At 56.9% G+C, this 18,619-nt stretch overlaps 7 protein-coding genes across 7 annotated transcripts; 3 read left to right on the top strand and 4 right to left on the bottom strand.

The window, feature by feature from the left end:
* Positions 1–124: 124 nt before the first annotated feature.
* On the bottom strand, positions 125–524 carry GUITHDRAFT_150897 (hypothetical protein; the record flags this gene model as incomplete). Its single annotated transcript, XM_005838340.1, has 2 exons — positions 349–524; positions 125–297 (listed from the first exon to the last, which is right to left on the bottom strand). Coding segments are annotated over exons 1-2 (251 nt in total), but the record flags the coding sequence as incomplete, so codon positions are not given.
* Positions 525–1,339: 815 nt separating this feature from the next.
* On the top strand, positions 1,340–4,005 carry GUITHDRAFT_102685 (hypothetical protein; the record flags this gene model as incomplete). The annotated part of the gene is made up of 5 exons (XM_005838339.1): positions 1,340–1,827; positions 1,870–2,362; positions 2,417–2,521; positions 2,567–2,793; positions 2,838–4,005. The coding sequence occupies 5 exons, from the start codon at positions 1,340–1,342 to the stop codon at positions 4,003–4,005; spliced, it is 2,481 nt and encodes an 826-aa protein (XP_005838396.1).
* Positions 4,006–4,020: 15 nt separating this feature from the next.
* On the bottom strand, positions 4,021–5,509 carry GUITHDRAFT_150896 (hypothetical protein). Its single transcript, XM_005838338.1, has 4 exons — positions 5,294–5,509; positions 5,007–5,132; positions 4,749–4,966; positions 4,021–4,647 (listed from the first exon to the last, which is right to left on the bottom strand). The coding sequence occupies exons 2-4, from the start codon at positions 5,127–5,129 to the stop codon at positions 4,059–4,061; spliced, it is 930 nt and encodes a 309-aa protein (XP_005838395.1). The 5' UTR covers positions 5,130–5,132; positions 5,294–5,509; the 3' UTR covers positions 4,021–4,058.
* A 4,004-nt stretch (positions 5,510–9,513) lies between these two features.
* Positions 9,514–10,494, bottom strand: GUITHDRAFT_65947 (hypothetical protein; the record flags this gene model as incomplete). The annotated part of the gene is made up of 2 exons (XM_005838337.1): positions 9,514–10,014; positions 10,075–10,494. 2 exons carry the CDS (start codon positions 10,492–10,494, stop codon positions 9,514–9,516), a joined length of 921 nt encoding a protein of 306 aa, XP_005838394.1.
* Positions 10,495–11,632: 1,138 nt separating this feature from the next.
* Positions 11,633–12,475, top strand: GUITHDRAFT_134352 (hypothetical protein; the record flags this gene model as incomplete). Its single annotated transcript, XM_005838336.1, has 1 exon — positions 11,633–12,475. One exon carries the CDS (start codon positions 11,633–11,635, stop codon positions 12,473–12,475), a length of 843 nt encoding a protein of 280 aa, XP_005838393.1.
* A 1,098-nt stretch (positions 12,476–13,573) lies between these two features.
* GUITHDRAFT_102682 (hypothetical protein) lies at positions 13,574–15,803 on the top strand (the record flags this gene model as incomplete). Its single annotated transcript, XM_005838335.1, has 7 exons — positions 13,574–14,121; positions 14,169–14,895; positions 14,944–15,036; positions 15,089–15,189; positions 15,236–15,323; positions 15,369–15,437; positions 15,489–15,803. The coding sequence occupies 7 exons, from the start codon at positions 13,574–13,576 to the stop codon at positions 15,801–15,803; spliced, it is 1,941 nt and encodes a 646-aa protein (XP_005838392.1).
* Positions 15,804–15,815: 12 nt separating this feature from the next.
* Top6B/Bin3 (Top6B/Bin3 vegetative topoisomerase VIB) lies at positions 15,816–18,532 on the bottom strand (the record flags this gene model as incomplete). Its single annotated transcript, XM_005838334.1, has 19 exons — positions 15,816–15,910; positions 15,936–16,123; positions 16,169–16,326; positions 16,373–16,491; positions 16,539–16,584; positions 16,631–16,681; positions 16,728–16,808; positions 16,859–16,906; positions 16,951–17,034; positions 17,085–17,211; positions 17,255–17,328; positions 17,383–17,452; positions 17,529–17,636; positions 17,684–17,741; positions 17,789–17,867; positions 17,921–17,971; positions 18,026–18,226; positions 18,271–18,379; positions 18,426–18,532. The coding sequence occupies 19 exons, from the start codon at positions 18,530–18,532 to the stop codon at positions 15,816–15,818; spliced, it is 1,854 nt and encodes a 617-aa protein (XP_005838391.1).
* Positions 18,533–18,619: the final 87 nt, after the last annotated feature.

The raw sequence follows: 18,619 nt of genomic DNA, 5'->3' as shown, positions 1-18,619 counted from the left end.
GAAAAGTTTGACTGCGACGTCGCATCACACCATCCTCTTCCTGTACACCATTGCCGCACGCCTTCGAGCGAACCTGCTTCTTTCTCAGTATGTGCATGACGAACGTGACGCAAGCAAGACCTTGGGATGGGCGAAGTCTCACCGTAGTGAGGGTCTTCAGGGTCAAGTACCGGGAGATCCCCTTCAAACATGTGCATTCTATCCACCCCGTCCCACCACATCCCATGCTCCCCGATCGGAGGACCAGCATCCTGCATTGCCTGCCACTGAAACCATCTCTGTTGTCGACTTGGGAGCCTGCAGTCGATGTAAGAAGAGAGGGCAAGTTAAGAAAGCGTCGCCCCTCACCCCGTCTGATCCTCCCAGTAGGTCAACTCAGTGGGTTTAGCAGACATGTGCGTCATAACAACAAGTGCCAGGAAAGACGCAAAGAAGAGGAAGCCAGCTCGGAGAAACAGTCGCTGAGATCTGCTATCAAGCTGCATGATCCAATTTGTATGCGACCCTCAGAACATACGACAGGCTGAAAAGAAGAGAGTTACAACATCAGAGAATGTCAGGATTTGTTCCTTTGAGAAAAGCGTGTTTCCCTGTCCCACCTTCTGTCTCTCTCTCTCTGTCTCTGTCTCCCTATGTCTCTGTCTGTCTCTGTCTGTCTCTCCCCTTCCTCTCTCCCTCTCTCCCTCTCTCCCTCTCTCCCTCTCTCCCTCTCTCTCCTTCCTCTCTCCCTCTCTCCCTCTCTCCCCTTTCCTCGCTCTCAGCATCGCCATGCCCTTTCATGATCTAGTTTTCACTCATCTTCCTACCCCACCCCACCCGTACAGGTCCCCAGGTCCACCCCACCCCTTCCTCTGTTCCATCCCTTGCATCCGACCCGCCCCAGAGCTGTTGCGACCATGGTTTAATGGTGGAACCGTTCTCCTTCTCTTCCACTTCCTCTTCCTTCTCTTCCTCCTCTTCCTCCTCCTTCTCCTCTTCCTACAACTCGTCTTCATGTGATACCCGATCCACAGCATCCACTTCATACTCTCTGTCGACATCGGCCTCACGTTCCTCGCCCTCCCCTTGTATCCGGTTCCCCTCCCGTCGGAAGTGTTGTGCGCGTAAGGAGGACCTCGGAGGAAAGCTTCAGCTGGTTGTGTTTGTGTTTCTCCTGTACGGGCACGCCTTGTGCTCCTGCCAGCAATGCTTTTCCCTCGTGTATCCCCAGCAGAATCCGCATGAGCTCCATGACGACGAGCTCGAGGGGGTCGTTCTTCTCTTCACCATCAACTGTGAGAATCAGCCATGGGCATCGATGATGGTGGTGAGGAGCGGCAGCCTTGTTCAGACGACAGACATGGCCGATTGGAAGACGGAGAACTTTGAGTTTTCGATCCTCATAGGATCGAGAGGGAGTACGACCTGGTACTTCGAGCTGGCTCGAGCATCCCAAGATGCGCCGAGGGAGCAGGTGAGTGTCACCCTCACCTTACACCGCCTCTTCCACCCCACCATCTCCATCTTGTTCCCCCCCGACGGCATGTCCTTCCATCGCGGCGTCGGGCCCTTCTGGAAGGTCGAGGTGCGCGAGCAAGGGGAGGAGAAAGAGCGGCTGGGGCCCATGCGCGAGTGGAAGGTGCGGCAGACGGTGGAGGGGCCTGCACTTCCTGCTCCACTAGAAGCGACGCTGTACATGGTGCACCTGGCGTATGTGGACGGTCTGGTGCCGTACCCCAACGGCCTGCCAGACGGGGAGTACAAGCTGACGCTCACGGTGTTGGACGTGCGGGACGTGGCGTACCAGCCGGGAGCGTCGGTGACCTTCAAGAAGGACAACGAGAGAGAGTGAGCAGGAGGCTGCGAGAGGAGAGGCTGACGATGAGGCAGGTACAGTTCAAACGTCACCGGAATCGATTTGTTTCCTTGTGTCAACCCTGCGGCAGAATCAACCAAGTCAACCTGCCCTCCATGCGACCGCGGGATCTGCCGTGACGGGGCGTGTGTGTGCGAGGCCGATTGGTTCGGAGAGCTGTGCGACCACGACCTGCATGACTCAGCAGCTTACCTCCCGCCCGCTGATCCTGTCCTTACGGTCTGGGCATGCGTACAAGCTCAGCACTTCCGTGAGGGGTGGGACAAGTTTGCCGGGGCCGTGAGGGAGAATCAATTCCCGGCTGAGGCGAGCCGATGCGACGACCCGCTGCGAGGAGCGCAAGCATTTCATGCAGACTCAGTGTCAGGTGACTCTCAAGACTCGCATGCCAACCTGACCGTCTCTTCAGCCTTCGGCGTCAACTTACGATCGCTCGCCATCGCGTTGGGCCGATCTTTGCAGGCAGGAAGACCTCTGGTTGTGGGAACAAACTGGTCGGCGATTCAAGTACGTAGAACAAACCTCCTCCCCCTCCTTTCCATTTGACTTGATGCTTCTTAGCACGAGAAGTGCCCGACTGGCGACTTGTCCTGCTACTTCGAGCCAATCTCCTCTTGTCCCGTCAAAGCAACGACGCCCTCTTGCGGTTGGATCGACGACGGGCAGGTTTGCCCTTGTGGCTGTATCGGCGGAGATTGATGGAACTGGCAGGAGGTGGACCTGCCTCGGAGGGTTCGGAGGCCAGAAGGGGAGGAGGCGTGCCAGGGGGACGAGCATAACGCAGCTCAGGACTCGTCCAGCTCTGAGGGGGTTGAGGTGCATGATGGGCGGCCTCCTCAGCCGGACATGCTCTTCGATGCTTCCGTGCAGTTCGCCAACGAGCTTGTGAATCAGGGCACTGAGAGCCGGCTCTCGCTGAGGAGGAGGGGAGCTACCAGGTAGACATCGCTCGTCTGGTCGTGACTCGACTGAGGTGCTTCAGGTTCATCACTCACCCTCTCGGTGCCATCCGCGTCCTCGACCTCCATCGCGGTCACCTGGAGCTGCTCGTTCACGACAGGATCGGCTTCCCTCTCCTGCATAGCTACACTCTCGCTGCCTGGTTGGAGTGGCGAGCAGCGGATAGTCCAGCACGGAGCCTGTGGTTCACGCTGCAGGGTGGGGCTCCTGTTGCGGTGGAGAGAGGGTCGAGGCAGCTGGGGATGCTGGTGGTGGACGAGAGCGGCGAGGAGAAGTTTCTTCCCTGCGGCTACAACATCTCAGTGGTGGGATGGCAGCTGGTGATGGTGGTGGGGAGGGTCGACGGGTCGCAGTCGAGCAGCAGCTTCTTTGTCAACGGGGAGCTCGTGGGGGTCGTCAAGGTCTCGATGGCCTTGTCTCAAGTTTCTCTGCTCGGAGCTGCAAGTCAGGGCCCAGGCTTTGTCGCGTTGGCTGCTGTCTGGCAGACGGCGCTGAGCGAGGAGGAGGTGAGAGCGTTCTGGGTGAAGACGAGGAGGAGGTTCGGGCTGGAGGGGCTGCCGTCGATGAACGTCAAGGGGAGGGGGAGGAGACGGTGGACGGTCGCGCTGTCCTCGACTCCCGAGCAGTTCAAGGATCGAGGGGCCTGGTGGTGGATGGCCCTGGCGCTTCAGCTGGTCATGCGGCCGAGCATGGAGCTGGAGATGCTGCTGCAGGCGGCCAGGAGGAGTGTGAGGTTCCGCTCTCCTGCTCTGGGGGTGCACGTGAGACACGGAGAAGCTTGCAACGAGGCTCATGCGAGGAAGTGCGTGCAGGCAAGCGAGCTCCTCCCTTCCATCCGCGCCATGACGGATCGCTACGGCCTCCGCTCCGTCTACCTGGCGACCGACAGCCCATGGATGATGCACGAGCTGCGGGATCGCATGCCGGACCTGCACTGGATGGTCCTCGACGCGCTTCCTCGCGAGTTCCTCAACACCGGGTGGACTCAGACGCTCATGACCAGGATCGGACGCATCGACCGGCGGCTGGTGGCTGAGAGCGCGTTGGTGGACCTCCTGCTGCTGTCGAGCTGCGACGCTCTCATCGGCCAGTTCAGCTCCGCCTTCTTCAAGACGGCCTTCGCCCTCGCCCTCGCTCACAAGGGCTTCGTGCCGCCCTACATGGGACATGACGGGCCCCCGTCATGGTAGCTGAGAGTGTTGGATACAAGGGTAGTACATGTACATACGCGCTAAATCTGCTCTCACTCGCCCTGCTCAACCGACGACGAGATGTTGCGACTGTTGGAACGTCTCCCCCGCACGTTGTTGGGTTCGTCTGACATCTCCAGCAGCATGCTTGTCGGCCTGCGCTCGATGACGTTGTACGTCCGTTTCCTCCTCCCCAGCCTCCTGTTGCTTCTGAGGAGCAGGGAAACACCGCGGCTGAGAGACGTTTGGAGGAAGGAGCTCTTCCTTATCGTCCCGTCCTCTAGGATCTCATCCACCCCTCCCTCGTCCTCTGGTGCCATCCAGCTCGTCATCCTCGCAAACGCAGAGGTGACTCTCGCCAGCATGCTCCTCCTGCTCGCTGCCGTTGGTGAGGCGTCTTCGTCCGCGTCCTCTACCCGGTGGAACGAACTCCCGTCGAGCGTCTCGAGGTCAGGGACGAGGAGGCTGATGAGTCGCACGTAGGAAGTTAAGTCGACAGCGACCGGGTTCTCCTCGAGGACGATATGCCGCAAGCCGCGGAACCTCTTGAGAGCTCTGAGACTGCTGGGCTGCGACCTGATGTCGTTGCTGCGAGCGTTGAGAGTCTGTAGAGAAGGAGCTTGGGGCAAGCTGTCGAGTGAGCTGGGTGCAGCAACGTCACTTGAGAAGGAGGAGGAGGGGGAGGGGGAGGGGGAGGGAGAGGGAGAGGAGGAGGAGGAGGAGGAGGAGGAGGAGGAGGAGACCTCAAACGATTGAAGGCAAGGTCAAGGAGCTCCAGGAGAGGCATGCTGCAGCTGACAGGGAAGGAGCGAAGCTCGTTGTGTGCGAGCTTGAGCACGCGGATGCTAAGACGAGACTTGAGGACGACGTGACGGAGCTCGGGCAGCTGGAAGCTTGTGCCGAGACACTGATAGGAGAGGTTAAGGTACTCGCTCTCCGACCATCGCGGCGTCTCCTTCTCCTGCAAGGGGTCAGGGGAAGTCGACGAGCTCCATCGGTACCTCATGCACGGGCAAGTAGCTGCTGCTAGCCGTCGAAGCCTTCCCGCAGAAACAAGCAGAGAGAAGCTGCCCTGCCCAAAGCACAAGCCTGCCCGGCCAAGAGGAGAAGAACCTCCTCCTCATCTCCTGCCCTCACACACGTCACCTCCTGTCTCTTCCTGTCTCTTCCTGTCTCCTCTCCTCTCCTCTCCTCTTCTCTGCTCTGCTCTGCTCTGCTCTGCTCTTCTCTTCTCTGCTCTGCTCTCCTCTTCTCTGCTCTGCTCTCCTCTCTCCCATGCCTCCCTTACCTCTGCTCTGGCTCGAGTCCCGGCAGCAAGGCGGATACGCGGAGCTCCGAGCTGCTCACGAGGGGCAGCGACGCCCTTGATGTCCCACCAGCGCTTAGCCGCGTTGCGAGAGCTTCGGATGGAGAGGAAAGAGCGTCCCTCCTCCTCCTCCTCCTCCTCTTCCTCGCTGCTTCGTTCTCGTCGACCTAGAAATTTCCACGCGATGGCGGAGAGGAGGATGATGGTGGCGTAGCCGATGAGCAGAAAGATGATGGCGTAGTTGGAGTAGCGAGCAGGCAAGAGCGAGCCCGGGGCTCTGCCAGCTGGTCAGCCCCTGCCATGCAAGACAAGACGCAACGTTACCCATCCCATAGCACGAACATGCAGAGGAGCGACGCGAGGGAGGACCAGGCGGCGAGCAGGTACGCCATGCGCTGCAGGTTAGCAAACCAGGAGACAGCGACGGGGCGAACGCGCAAGTGGCGGAAGAAGAGGAAGGAGCAGCCGATGACGTTGGCGAGCAGCGACGGCCATCGGGACCGGCGGTAGAGCTCCCTGCCAGCCGTCAGGCGAAGACTCGGGTGCTGCCTCACACCTGATGAAGACCATGGCAGCCTTGACGACCTGCGACTCGACGATGAAAGAGGGGAGGGTGACCAGGTCCACGTTGGGGTTCGGCGGCGTCTCGGGGAAGTGGATGAAACAGCTGGAGGGGAAGAACAAGGCGAAGGCGAGGAGGCCGATGAAGGCGTACCAGGCATGCGGCAAGACTCCTCCGCTCCCTAGTCGAAACTCCCAGCATGGGATGGCCCCGCAGAGAGACACAGGAAGGTCACGAGGTCGCCATGGCCAAATCTCGTCGAAGTATCCCAACACGAAGCTCGAGTGCAGGTAGCGCGGCACGACATCCCCCTGCCATCATTCAGCGCCTCCTCCTCCTCTCCTCCTCCTCCTCCTCCTCCTCCTCCTCCTGACCCTGCTCCTCCCCCTGCTCCTCCTTCCTCCCCCCCCACTCTCCTCCTCCCCTACCACTCGCGCGACCGCAATGGTCTTGACATTGGAGCAGGACGTGGCCTGCGGGAGGCGTCAGGTTCTCAGAGGCAGAGAGTGGACGAGCACGTTGAACAAGCTGGAGTCGGCGAGGTGGAGCGACGTGTCGAGCATGAGGTACCCGCGGTCGTAAGAGAAGGAGCACGAGAGCGACTGGGCTACTCGCGCGAGGATCGGCATGAAGAGGACGGAGGCGAACAAGGGCCCGAGCATCTGACCGACAAAGGCTCTAGCAGGAGAGAAGCCTATGAATCGCCTCTGCTCCAACAGCGATGACGCCCCCCATGACTTGGCGCCCTGACGAGAGAGGTTGCGCATGACGAGCCAGAGGACGGGCAGGCAGCTCAGAAGCGACACGCCAACAACCTCGTCCAGCCATGCCGTGCAGGTCAGCCGCAGGTCCAGTAGGGCCCAAAGCATGATGGAGTTGATGCCTGCTACTCTGCAGGAGACGCCGGACATGCCCACTACATGCCGTCAGAGGAGGAGGCGGAGGAAGCAGACGAGGATGAGGATGAGGATGAGGATGAGGATGAGGATGAGGATGAGGATGAGGATTAGCAGCAGCGGCAGAAGCAGCAGCAGCAGCAGCAGCAGCAGCAGCAGCAGCAGCAGCAGCAGCAGCACCTTCGGCAGGAGAGGCAAGGTGAGCAAAGCCGCTGCTGTCGTAGGGCATCCCTTCCCCGAAGGCGAGAGCCACCAGCTGCCAGGCCTCAACGACCAGCGCCAAGCAGACCAGCCTGAGCAGCACGAGTCAGTCGGGAGCTGAGAGGCGAGCAGCGACCTGTTGCTGAAGTTGTCTCGGGCTGAGCTGGAGCCGTGCTGGAGTTGAGCTCGATCGGTGAGCTTCATAGAACGGAAGACCCGAGCGAGGGGAAAGAAGAAGCCCGAAGCGATATAGAGCGAGATCGGAACCTTGGTGGCCAGCACCTGCTTCCTCTCAGTGCCTCGAGGAGGGAGAGGAGGAGGAGGAGGAGGAGGAGGAGGAGGAGGAGGAGGAGGAGGAGGAGGAGGAGGAGGAGGAGGAGGAGGAGGAGGAGGAGGAGGAGGAGGAGGAGGAAAGAACCTGCTGCCAGCCGCTGGGGTCGTACATGGGCAAGTCTGAGAGGACGTAGATGAGAGCAAAGGGGAGGCCAAAGAACCAGAGGAAGAGGAGGAGGAAGAAGAAGGGGCCGAGATCGCCGCAGCTGTCCAGCCCTGACACTCTGATCACCATCGTCCAGACCTTCTTCACCGCCTTCCACGTCCTCCTCCATCTCTCGCTCATACTCGTTCCTTCCGCCTGTCCCTCAGCTCAGCGGCGGCAGCAGCGGAGGGTCTCAAGTACCACAACGCGTCTCCCCTCGACCTCAACGGCAGCTGCTCGGTGCATCGATGACGCGAGCTGCACCAGCCTGGAGTGCATAGAGCAGAAGTCCTTGGGGACAGCACGACCTTCGCTTCCTCCCACGGTCTCCTCCTCGTCTCCTGCTTTGATGCAGTACCTCAGGTCCACCAGCGACAGCAGGCTCGCAGCCAGCAGGCTCGGGATGCAGCAGCACGCGCGGGAGTAATCGAGCCAGATCTAAGAGAGACGTCAGAGCGGGAGGAGGAGGAGGAGGAAAGACTCACTCCTCGGCTCTCCGTGGGACTCACGAGACGAGGTTCCAGCAGCAGCAGCGTCGAGACTTCCTCCTGCTGCTCTCGAGCAACCCGAGCAGCAGACATCCTGCTGCTCAGCGCGATGCTGCAACGACCATGAGCTCCTCCGCTGCCTGCGAGCATGGCGAGAGGCTGAAGGGCGTGGTTAGCTCGGGGGAAGGAGTCAAGAACGTCACCTGCTCACAGACAGCACAGAGACCAGAAGGAGCTTCGAGCTCCTGGAGGACGGAAGGGGTCTGATCCAGCGTGAAGAGCCTGCCCCATGGGTGTCGGAGGATGGACCAGGTGCCTGCAGCCTGTCAGGTTCTGCAGCAGCGGAGGGAGGGAGGAACCCGAGGCAACCAGCTCCTTCCCGGCATCATCAGCGAACTTAGCGAACCGGAGCTTCTTCAACGCTCTCCTGCACAGGAGGTCACGAGGGGAAGGAAGAGGCGAGTCGGACCTCATCGCCAGGAGCTGAGCTGGGCAGTTGTCGAGGAATTTCACCAACGACTGGAAGCCTTCGTGCTCGCGGACTGCAGAGACTCGATGAGACGCAGCGAGAGCTCTCGAGTATGACAAACCCAATATGTCCTTCAGCGTCACGTTGGGCAGCCCTCTCTCCCAGCTGCTCACCAGCTGCTCCAAGACGAGCTGAAGTCTCCGGTGAGTCAAAACGTCTCAAGGCCTCGCGCCCTCAAACCTCCACGTGCTCCCTCGCCCTGCTAGCCAAACCATCTCGTCCTATCACACCTGGCGGAAGACCCGATTATCGACCGGGAAGGGTGCACAAGTGGACGGAACAAGCCGAGAGCGCAGGAGAAGTGAGAGAGAAAGAGAGGAGAGAGGAGGAGAAAGGAGGGGAGGGGAGCGAGGGGAGGGAAGGGGAGGGAAGGGGAGGAGACCTTGTAGCTCGCTCTCTTCTAGGATCGGGTACACCGACTCTAACGATCGTCTGCCAGGCATGAGAAGGACATGGCAACAAGAGCAGGAGCCAAGTACCTCAGCGGACGGGTCAACATGATCTCCAGGTTGAGGAGCACGCGTAAGATCAAGGAGAGGCCAGTCAGTGCCTGCGATCGCGTCACGAGCGACTCGTCGTCCTGCTCAATCTCCTGCCGCAGCTCCCAAACTTCAGTTGGCTCCTTCCGCGCGTCCGCAGCCTCCACCACCAGCATGATTGTGTGCTCCTCCCCGCAGGAAGTCTGACAGCACCAGAGGGTCCCCATGCTCCCGTCAGCCAACGCATGCTGTTTCTCCCCCGAGTTCCAGGCGACCTCGGCATCACAAGAGAAGTACTTCCCGGCCCCGGCTGCGCGGACCTCGAGCTTCTTGCCCCAAGTCAACATCATGCCGCCAAGGGTTGTCGCTGCCGTGTGAAAGTCACCGCAGGAGAGGAAGCAAACGGCCTGATCGACGATGCTCTCCACCACCTGCGGCTCTGGAAACGTCTGTGACTCTAACGGTGAGCCACCAGCCCTCGCCCTCACGCCCAGCTGACAGTATGTGTTGTCCCCCCAGGTCCACACCGTCCCTCCCAGCACCTGCCCAGCAGTTTGCTCAGCTAGAACTCAAGTCACGCGGGAGCTCACCAAGGCAGCAGAGTGGAAGAGCCCAGCAGCCACCATGACGCATCGCCTGCCGCAAAGACTCTCGACCCTGCACGGCTCTGCGATCCAATCCTCTCCTATTCCCGACGCGCTCACAAGACCCGCCAGGTGACCATGCTCCCCCCCTTGGATCCCGATCCCCAGCTGACCGCACTCGTTCGCTCCCCATGCATAGACCTCGTCGCCCCAGCACACACAGATCGTGTGGCCTTCGCCGCATGCGAGGGTCCGGACGACGCCACTGAGCTTGACGAAGGCCATGTCTGCTCGCTGACTGCTGTGCCCATGCCCGCACTGACCCTTGTCGTTCCTCCCGAAGGAGAGCAGCATACTCCTGCCTGTCTGTGCATGAAACACTCCTTCCTCCTCGAGAACCACACACGTCCAATCGCTCCCGCAGGCTACCTGGGTAGCCCGATAGGAGGCGTCGAGAGCATGCCCCGGCGCGGCAGAGAACGCGTTCTTGATCGACAGTTCGGAGGGGAGCTCAGAAAACAAGTGTCGGCGCATCACTGTCCCCACCTGGTCTCTTTGACGTGTAGACTTGTAGCTCGAGTCTCTCCCCAGCTGCCCATGGTCGTTACACCCCCAAGTGAACAGCTCCCCCGTCGTTGTCACGCACGCCATGTGACCCCGGCCGACGGCAAGCTGTGCCGGCTGCCTGGGCGGTCCGTTGCGGAGGAGACCAGAGCGGAGCTGAGGAAGCTTACAGGGAGAGCAGACGTGGGCTGCTTCGTCCTCGTCCTCGGGAGCGATTCCGACCTGACCAAAGTTGTTGGCTCCCCAGGTGAAGATGTCGCCAGCTTCCGTGATGACTCCCACATTCTGACCACACGAGCAGAGCGAGCGGATCTCACTCCCTTCAAGTTCAGGAAAGCTCTTCCATCTTGGTCTGTCGCAGTCGTCCTCGTCCTCGTAGTCTTCCCCCAAATTTCCACACATAAGCAGCTTCATCCGTCGCCGAACGTACCTCCTCCTCTCCAGCACTCCACGCGATTTGTCGAGCTCTGCCTCTAAGTTCCATCTCGCTATTTGTATTCGCTGGAATCCCTCGAAGTCCTCGCTTGACTTTGACTTGTCCGTATCATACTGCTCAAGCTCGGCTACGAATGAGTCGATCATGTTGACCGTACGAGCGTCGTCGAACATGTGCATGCTTGACTCCTGCTCCTCCTCCTGCGAAGAGTCAACACCCTCTGATAGAACACCCGCAAGGTTCTCAAGGTCATCTAACAGCTGCTGTGACTGTAGAGGAGTCCCTCCCTCCACCTTCCTCAGCAGATCTCGGGCAGCTTGGCGACTTGTCCTTCTGACGCTATGGCTGCCACTGCCCGCAGCGGACGTAGCTTCAGCATTGGGAGCAGCGGAAGATGAGGGCTGTGAAGAGGGGATGCAGGAGGGGGAGGGCGCCCATCTCATCCAAGCGTGCATGGCGATCTATCGGGTACAACCGATGTGCATTGCGAACGAACCTAGACTCCTCATCCCCCTCATCCCTCACTCATCGCCCTCATATCCAATAGAGAGCCTGCCTCAGAGTAAATCGGAAAGTCTGGTCACCCGGCTTGCGTGGTTACATCCATAGAAAAGACTTTCGGGGGTCGCTTCCATGCAGCGTCGCTGCATTGCCCCTCAACTCTCACCCTCTACTCCTCCTCTCCTCCTCCTCCTTCTCCTCCTCCTCCTGCTCCCTCTACCTTCGTTCTGTCTACCAGTTACCTCACCTTCTCACCTCAAATTTCTTTGTCCTCGGCTCCTTCTCCTTCCTCTACTCTCTACGCTCCCACCGCACGTCTGTCTCTCCTCATCAGGTTCTAATGCATGCAATCTTCCCTCTCTTCGGCGGCGATTCGATGAAAGAACAAAGCTAGATGAATGTGTCTGCATCCGAGAACTGCTTCTGAGGATCAGAGGAGGGTCCGGCGGTGAAGTCATCGAAGGGATAACGAGAGAGGATTTCGACCGGCGAAAAGAAGAAAAATGGAAGAAGAAGAAGGAGAAGAAGAAGAAGAAGAAGAAGCCCGTCCTGAGAGTTCATGACGGGGAGAGAAAGAGAAGAATCATTCCTCCCATCGCTAAGATGAGGAGGTTCCGAGAAGATCCCCGCACTCTGAAGGTTGTCGCTGAGCAGGAAGAAGATTACAAGACGATGGGCGAGACGATCCGCAGGAAGGTTCCAGTAGTGAATGCCAGGGGGATCAAGCAGCAGAGAAACTGGAAGAACAAGAAGCTGCATGAAGCGCGAGCGGAGAAGTGGAAGAAGCGGATCATAGCAAGAGCGAGGAAGGACATCAACAGCAGGTTTGCTCCAGCTCAACAAGACAAGGCTCCTCCTCGCAAGATCCCCACCTTGTGTGGGATGCCGCTCCAAAATGAATTCTCAGATCTGGAAGAGATTCATTTCAACTTCTCAAAGGCGATCGACCAAGGAAAGAGCAGCGGCGCTCCTGATGTGATGGAGCGCAAAGAGACGATAGCTGCAGCTCCTCTTGCAAACCTAAGCGCCATGGTTGATCCCAGACGAAATCAGACCAAGAAGTCATGTTGGATGGACAAGTACGACAAGAAGATGCAGGAGAAAGAAGCAGCGAGACGAGAAAAAGAGCACAGAAGGCAAGAGATTGAGTCAAGAAAAGCAAAGGTAACGCTGTTGCTTCAGCCAGAGCTTGCTCCTACTTTATTCTGTATTGCTTCATCTGTTCGATTGACCTACGACCCGCAGGCGAAGGAAACTCGCAGCAAGTGGAGGAGGAAGCTCAACGCCAAGACGAGCAGAGGACAACCAGTCATGCAGTATCACATCATGAGGATCTTGAAACAAGTCCAGCAAGAATCCGCCGAACCCCCTCCTCCTGCCCCTACTGCCCCTCCTGCCCCTCCTGCCCCTCCACCTCCAGACAGTGAACGTAGCAGTGAAACTTAACATTCGATTCTCTCGCGTCCATTTCTCTTACCCATCTCGTGTCACCTTCCTCTCTTTCTCTCTCCCTCTCCTCGAGATCTTCTCTTACCTGGTCTTGCGACTCTCTTTCCCTGCTCTCATCTCCCTGTCTGTCTTATCAATAATCCGTTCACTCCCTCCTCCCTTCCCTATCCCTCACCTTCTCTTCTTCCTCTCCTCCCTATCCCTCACCTTCTCTTCTTCCTCTGCTCCCTATCCCTCACCTCTTCTTCTTCCTCTGCTCCCTATCCCTCACCTCTTCTTCTTCCTCTGCTCCCTATCCCTCACCTCTTCTTCTTCCTATCCTCCCTATCCCTCACCTCTTCTTCTTCCTATCCTCCCTATCCCTCACCTTCTCTTCTTCCTCTGCTCCCTATCCCTCACCTCTTCTTCTTCCTCTGCTCCCTATCCCTCACCTCTTCTTCTTCCTCTGCTCCCTATCCCTCACCTTCTCTTCTTCCTCTGCTCCCTATCCCTCACCTCTTCTTCTTCCTCTGCTCCCTATCCCTCACCTCCTCTTCTTCCTCTCCCCACTATCCCTCACCTCTTCTTCTTCCCTTCCTCCTTTCGCTCCCATCGCATTTGCGCCGATCTTCTGGATTCCGGTGCAATGGGAACGGTGGGGGTGGTAAGGGGGAGTAGACGGGTGGGTACCAGTGGCAGGGAAAATGGAGGAAGGGAGGCCAAGGAGGAGACGAGGAGAGAGAGGGAGGGGGACGGGCAACCATGGAGGAGAGAAGAGGAGAAGAGGAAATGGATGATGAGAGGAAGAGGAGAAAGATGAGAAGGAGAAGGAGAACGGCATACAAGTAACTTATGATAAGGCTAGGAAGCGAGCAGGCAACGGGTTTGCGCAGGTAGCAGGTCACCATGCAGCGATGGGAAGGATATTTGAAGAAGAGGGAGCTGTGAAAGGGAACATTAGTGTGAATATGAAAGTGCAGACTTGTGGAGCAGGATCAATTGTGTAAGCATTCAAACAGACAAGAAGCTTTGCTATGTCCTTGTTCTAACGTTTTCCGTCTGACATGTCGGCAGGCCAGCATGCAGGTGGTCGCCAAGCGGTTGACGGCTACAGTGATGATCTTACTTGCCTCGCGCTCACATGCCTTCGGTTTCTCCTTCCACATGCATCCGTCGCCTCTCCTCATGCTCAGAAATTTGGAGCTGAGCAGGACTCAAGCCATCAGGTCGGTGCGAGGCTACTGGAGCGACCGGGGATGCGTGAGCAACAGGAGGGCAGCGACAGGAGCAACGCGCTTCATGCACAGCAACGACGACATAGCAAAGATCGTAAAGATGTCTGCGACCTCGCTGCAGTCTCACAAGAGTTCGGACATGTCGGCTGTTTCCTCGCAGGTCCTCGGCGAGGTAGGCAGGATGGTGGTTCTGCGATGCGGCTTGACAGCAGAGGGCGTGAGCTCTGCCAACTTCCAGGGGATGAAAGTGAAACTCGGCGAGAAGGAGGAAGGAATCGTCTTGTGGCAGAGATTCCCTTTCGTCTTCGCGCTGAAGGTTTCCCAGACCGCAGGAGAGCTGGAGGAAACGAGCGCAACGGTCATCAACCAGAACTCGACGCTGAAGGTAGACGAGACGCTCTTGGGGAAGACGATCGACTTCCAGGGCAGGTACAGCAGAGGCTCTTCTCTATCTCCTTCCTTGACGTCTCCGACAGAATACTTGGAGGAGGCGAAGCGAGCAATGGAGATGATGTCCTGATGTTCGGGGCAAGCACCGCACAAGCAGACATGGCGACCATCTCGAAGCCGATGCACACCGGCATCACAGCAGTCGACTCGCTGGTGCCGATAGGGAAGGGTCAGAACATGCTGGTGGTGGGAGGCCTCGACCTGGGCAGGCGAGAGCTCGCGATCGACGCGGCGAGCAAACAGGCGCAGGAGGGGACGATCGTTGTGTACGTCGTGACGAACGGGAAGGAGAAGGAAGTGAGCGACGCGCTGAAGCAGAAGGGAGCGTTGAAGAACTCGATCATCGTTGCTGTAGAGCCCTCACAGGGAGCCGTCGACCCCAGCGTGTGTGTGGCAGCAGCAGCAGCAGGAACTTCGATCGCGGACTACTGGAGAAGGAAAGGGAAGGACACGCTGGTGGTTGTTGATGACCTAGAGGAGCACAAGAAATTCTGGGATCAGACGGAGCGAAGCATCCTGCAGGAGGTCGGATTAGAAACGCTTGCAAACAGCAGCTCGGCCATCGCCGCCGCCAACTCAGAGATGCGGGCCTTCTACTCCTCCTTGTTTCAGCGCGTCGGGTATCTGAACAATCAGGCCGGCGGAGGCTCGCTCTCCATGCTCCTCCTCGTCGATCGTCCCCGGATAGGCAGCGGCGACAAGGGGAAGAAGTTCACCATGAGCGACTTCGACCCCTCGCTCTATGGCTCCAAGGTGGCGCAAGAGCGCTCGAGCTGGAGGTGTGGGACTGACTGCGAGCAGGTGAGAGCTAGGATCCAGCTGATGGAGGACAAGGGGATAGCGATAACGGAGGAAGTGCTCGGAAAGTTGGGCATCCCCTCCCCTGGAGCTTCAGTACGTGCTGCTTGCCAGCTGAAAGTGACGTGACATGCTCGTAATCTCATAGGCGCAAGAAGTTCAGTTCAAGCTGAAGCACATAGAGGAGCTTATCTCCCTCTCTGACGGTCAGATCATTCTCAGCGAGAAGATGCTCGAGCAGGGGATACGGTGAGACGCTTCTCCTCCTCCTCGTTCGCTGACTGACTCTCGCCAGCCCTCCCATCGACCCTGCCAGCTCTGTCGCCAGGGTCGGCATAGGAGCTGACAACTTGGCAGTCCCCAACTCCATGGCGATGCGGCAGGTGAGACTGGAGGACATTTGACGTGCTGGGCTCACCCTGCGCTAGGTCGCCTCCCGCCTTCGCTTCGAGTTGTCGCAGATCGCTGACTTGCCCAGGGACGATCGCTCTCCTCAGGTGCTCCACAGCAAGTTCCCCCCTCCCCCCTCCCTCCCTGACTCCTCCCAGGCCGAGAAGCAGCGAGCTCGCGCTCGCGCATGGCATGCAGCGATGCATCAGAGCTGGGGATCTCCTCGCCAGTTCAGCGAGATCATCGTCAGCCTGTTGGCTGCGGGCGAGGGAAAGCTAGATCGTCTCTTCGAGCATGAAAGCAAGGAGTTCCAGAAGCCTCGAGCCATCGTCGACAAGCTTGTGGAGCACGTGCTGTCAAAGAATACCGAAGAAGTCGACGACCTGTGCACAAGCATGGAGCTGAAGCCGCGAGCTCGCACTGCATTCTTGAAGTCGATCGATGAGTTTATGGCTTCTCTCGGTGAACATTAAATGAAGTTGTCTTCACATGAGAAACCGGAAAACTGATGTAGTGCTATGCACATCTCTCTCGAATTTCCTAGCCTGATTCAAAAGGCAGAGGAACGCATCTTCACGGACTATGTTCGCTTCGTCTGTCTGGACTCCTCCCATTGCCTGTGTGCAACTGATCAATACGGAAATCTATCAAACGTTTCGCAACCTGTTCCATGTCAGCTTCCTCTACAAAAGTTCGAAGGCGGTGTTGTAAAATCTCCTCAGACACCTCCTTTTGTTTCAGCATTTCCAGAACCTTCTGCACATCCGGTTCCCTCCCAGCTGCTGGGGAAGTGCTGGGAAAGAAGTCAATCGCCATTTCTGACTATCTGACCACTTACTCTTGACTGATGGATTGCAACATTCCAATGAGAGCTCTCGAGACGGAAGGGATGTACTTCTCTAAGTTCTTCTTCCTTTCTCTTTGATTCTTCATGGCTTCTTGCCTCGCGAGACGTGACTTCAACTGGAGGCAGCACTTCATGATCGCCTCTTTCACCTACCAATAAGTTGAGAATCATGCAAATTAGATTAATCTGACTCACAGCTCTCTGCAGATCTTCATTCTCATCTCCGATATATTCCTTGTTTGGCCCTCCATATGGGATTTTTGTGCTACAGATGCTGATGTACACTCCAATTTTATGGCTATTCTTGTCCATACCTTGGAAAAATGAAAACAACGAAGAATTAATCTGTATAAGAACTTACGATAAGATTTCCAGTTGATACGTGTATTTGCCGTCTTCACTGAAACCTGACAATCATTTAACATCAAATTATCAGGATCAGAAACGGGATACATCGTTTCCGCCCTGAAAGAGCATAGGAATTCTGTTGGCGAATCTGTGCACCTGAGCACATTACATTATGCCAATTCTTTTGGGGTCAAGAGATCACCGTAATGCCTTCCTTTGCTTTTCTTCCACCAAGCGACACAGCAGCTTCAACGATCACAGGATGTCCATCGACAACCGTCACCTTCAACAACGATCACTGCTTTCAAAATTATTGTGCAGATGATGCTGTACATCTGGAGTGCTTGTCGCAATTAGGTCTGGTTTCATTTCCTTCATGACCTGCGCGCTACTCAGACAGAGCATGGTAGAGACAGCGCACTCACTCCAAGATGTAGATTATATTCCCCTGCAGGACTGAGGACTGCACCACTTGGCGGGTCGAATTCGAATTGAAGTATTTTATCAACCTGAAAGACGTCAACTCCTGATCCAACTTTTGCTGCAAGATCTTTTTCACAATTTTTCGAATCTTGCTGCTATCGATGGAGGTGATGGGCATTTCATAAGAGAATTCTGAACCAAATTCATCTATCATTCGCTTCGCCAGATTTGTGTCCACAGAATCCAGTTCCGCTGTCAAGAAGCTGGAAAACGTCAAATCACAAGACGACGCCAAAAAACATATACCGTAGCAAAACTTTCTGATATGATTGATTTATAAGATTTTCCATCATCTGATTATCCAGTGCAGACGGGTGCACCTGACATCAGCTTCTTCAGAACGGCAGAGGAGGAAAGAGGGAAAGCACTCGGACCTTTGCCTTGCAGGGAGGCGGCGGCATGTTTTCACTTCTTCGTGAATGAATGATCTGAAAAGACTTGGAACTATCTTCACAGATGTAGTGCATCTCAAACCTACGAAGATGTCAGTCATTCTGAGCTCTCGAATATACCGGCGTACCGAGCATATGGAGTGATAACTGCCATCTCTCTCAAGTACTTCACAATATAGCCCTTGTACTTGCTGAACTCTCCGCCTATCGTCACTTCCACCTGGGACCCGCGCCATCTGCGTGTTAAATTCAGATCTTGAGTCCTTCCCTGCGGAACAATCACCCGATGGTGTTGGATTCTTTGTCATGCTGATGAACCTTGGGGGCATTGGCATGAATGTCTTGCCGAAAACCATGTCACTGTATGAGAAACTGCAACCTCGTGTACCAAGATCAAGTTTGACGACTGAGATTGGCTTTGTGCTTCCGGTGGAGCTTCGAATTTTCATAGGCAATCCTGTACTCATCTGACGAGATCGAGGCCAAGTGAGAAACTAGACAGAATGACTTGTTGGAGTACTTTGCTCCAGATCAAGACCATCTTCGATCCGAGCCCAAACTTCCCTCGCTCCTGTGCTGCCCCTTGAGGATCTTGAAAGCATTTCCACATCTATCGATCGATCACCTGCCTCACTCCGTATTTGGTTCCGGACAGCACAGATCCGAACATCTTTGGGATTTCTTCGTGCTTCATCCCGCAGCCGTTGTCGGTGACGGTCAACTTGAAGAATGTCATGTCCTTTGCGCTCACTTTCTTCCCCGCAGGCTTCTTCTGGGGAGCCGAGCTTTCTCCAGCCTCCGCATTCTTGTAAAGGTCGAGGTCGATCTGTGAAGCAAAACTCACAAACAGGAGCCCACCGAAAAGGAAACCTTCTCGCTGCCGTCCATGCCGTGCATCTTGCGAAACGTCGCCATCTTGATCTCTTCGATCATGATGTGGACTTCAGGAAGGACGCCGATGGCTTCTGCTGCATCGAGACTGATGAAAACTTCAATCACGATTCTCTGCTCGCCGTCCCTCCCACCTGTTCTCCACCAGCTCTCTGATCGACGTGTAGAGAGACTTACCGGGGCTCTCGAAACCAGCGAAGTGTTTGTTCTCCGCGAAGAACTCTGCTGCTGTCTTCTGCATCAGCCTGCTCTTCTTCCCTCCTCCTCCTCCTCCTCCTCCGCCGCCGCCGCCGCCGCCGCCGCCGCCATCGTTGGATCTCTTCATGGC

Source organism: Guillardia theta (assembly GCF_000315625.1).
Source record: "Guillardia theta CCMP2712 unplaced genomic scaffold GUITHscaffold_11, whole genome shotgun sequence".
NCBI classification, from domain to species: domain Eukaryota; class Cryptophyceae; order Pyrenomonadales; family Geminigeraceae; genus Guillardia; species Guillardia theta.
Note: the sequence above shows the minus strand (reverse complement) of the source record. Positions and strands in the feature narration are given on the sequence as shown.

What these genes read in the sequence shown, in the direction of transcription:
- GUITHDRAFT_150896 (XM_005838338.1), bottom strand. Translation starts at nt 5,129, where the DNA reads ATGAGGAGGAGGTTCTTCTCCTCTTGGCCGGGCAGGCTTGTGCTTTGG. An exon ending in GCTACTTGCCCGTGCATGAG is followed by an intron (nt 4,967 to 5,006) that starts GTACCGATGGAG and finishes GACCCCTTGCAG; the next exon opens with GAGAAGGAGACGCCGCGATG. An exon ending in CTTGCCTTCAATCGTTTGAG is followed by an intron (nt 4,648 to 4,748) that starts GTCTCCTCCTCC and finishes TGCTGCACCCAG; the next exon opens with CTCACTCGACAGCTTGCCCC.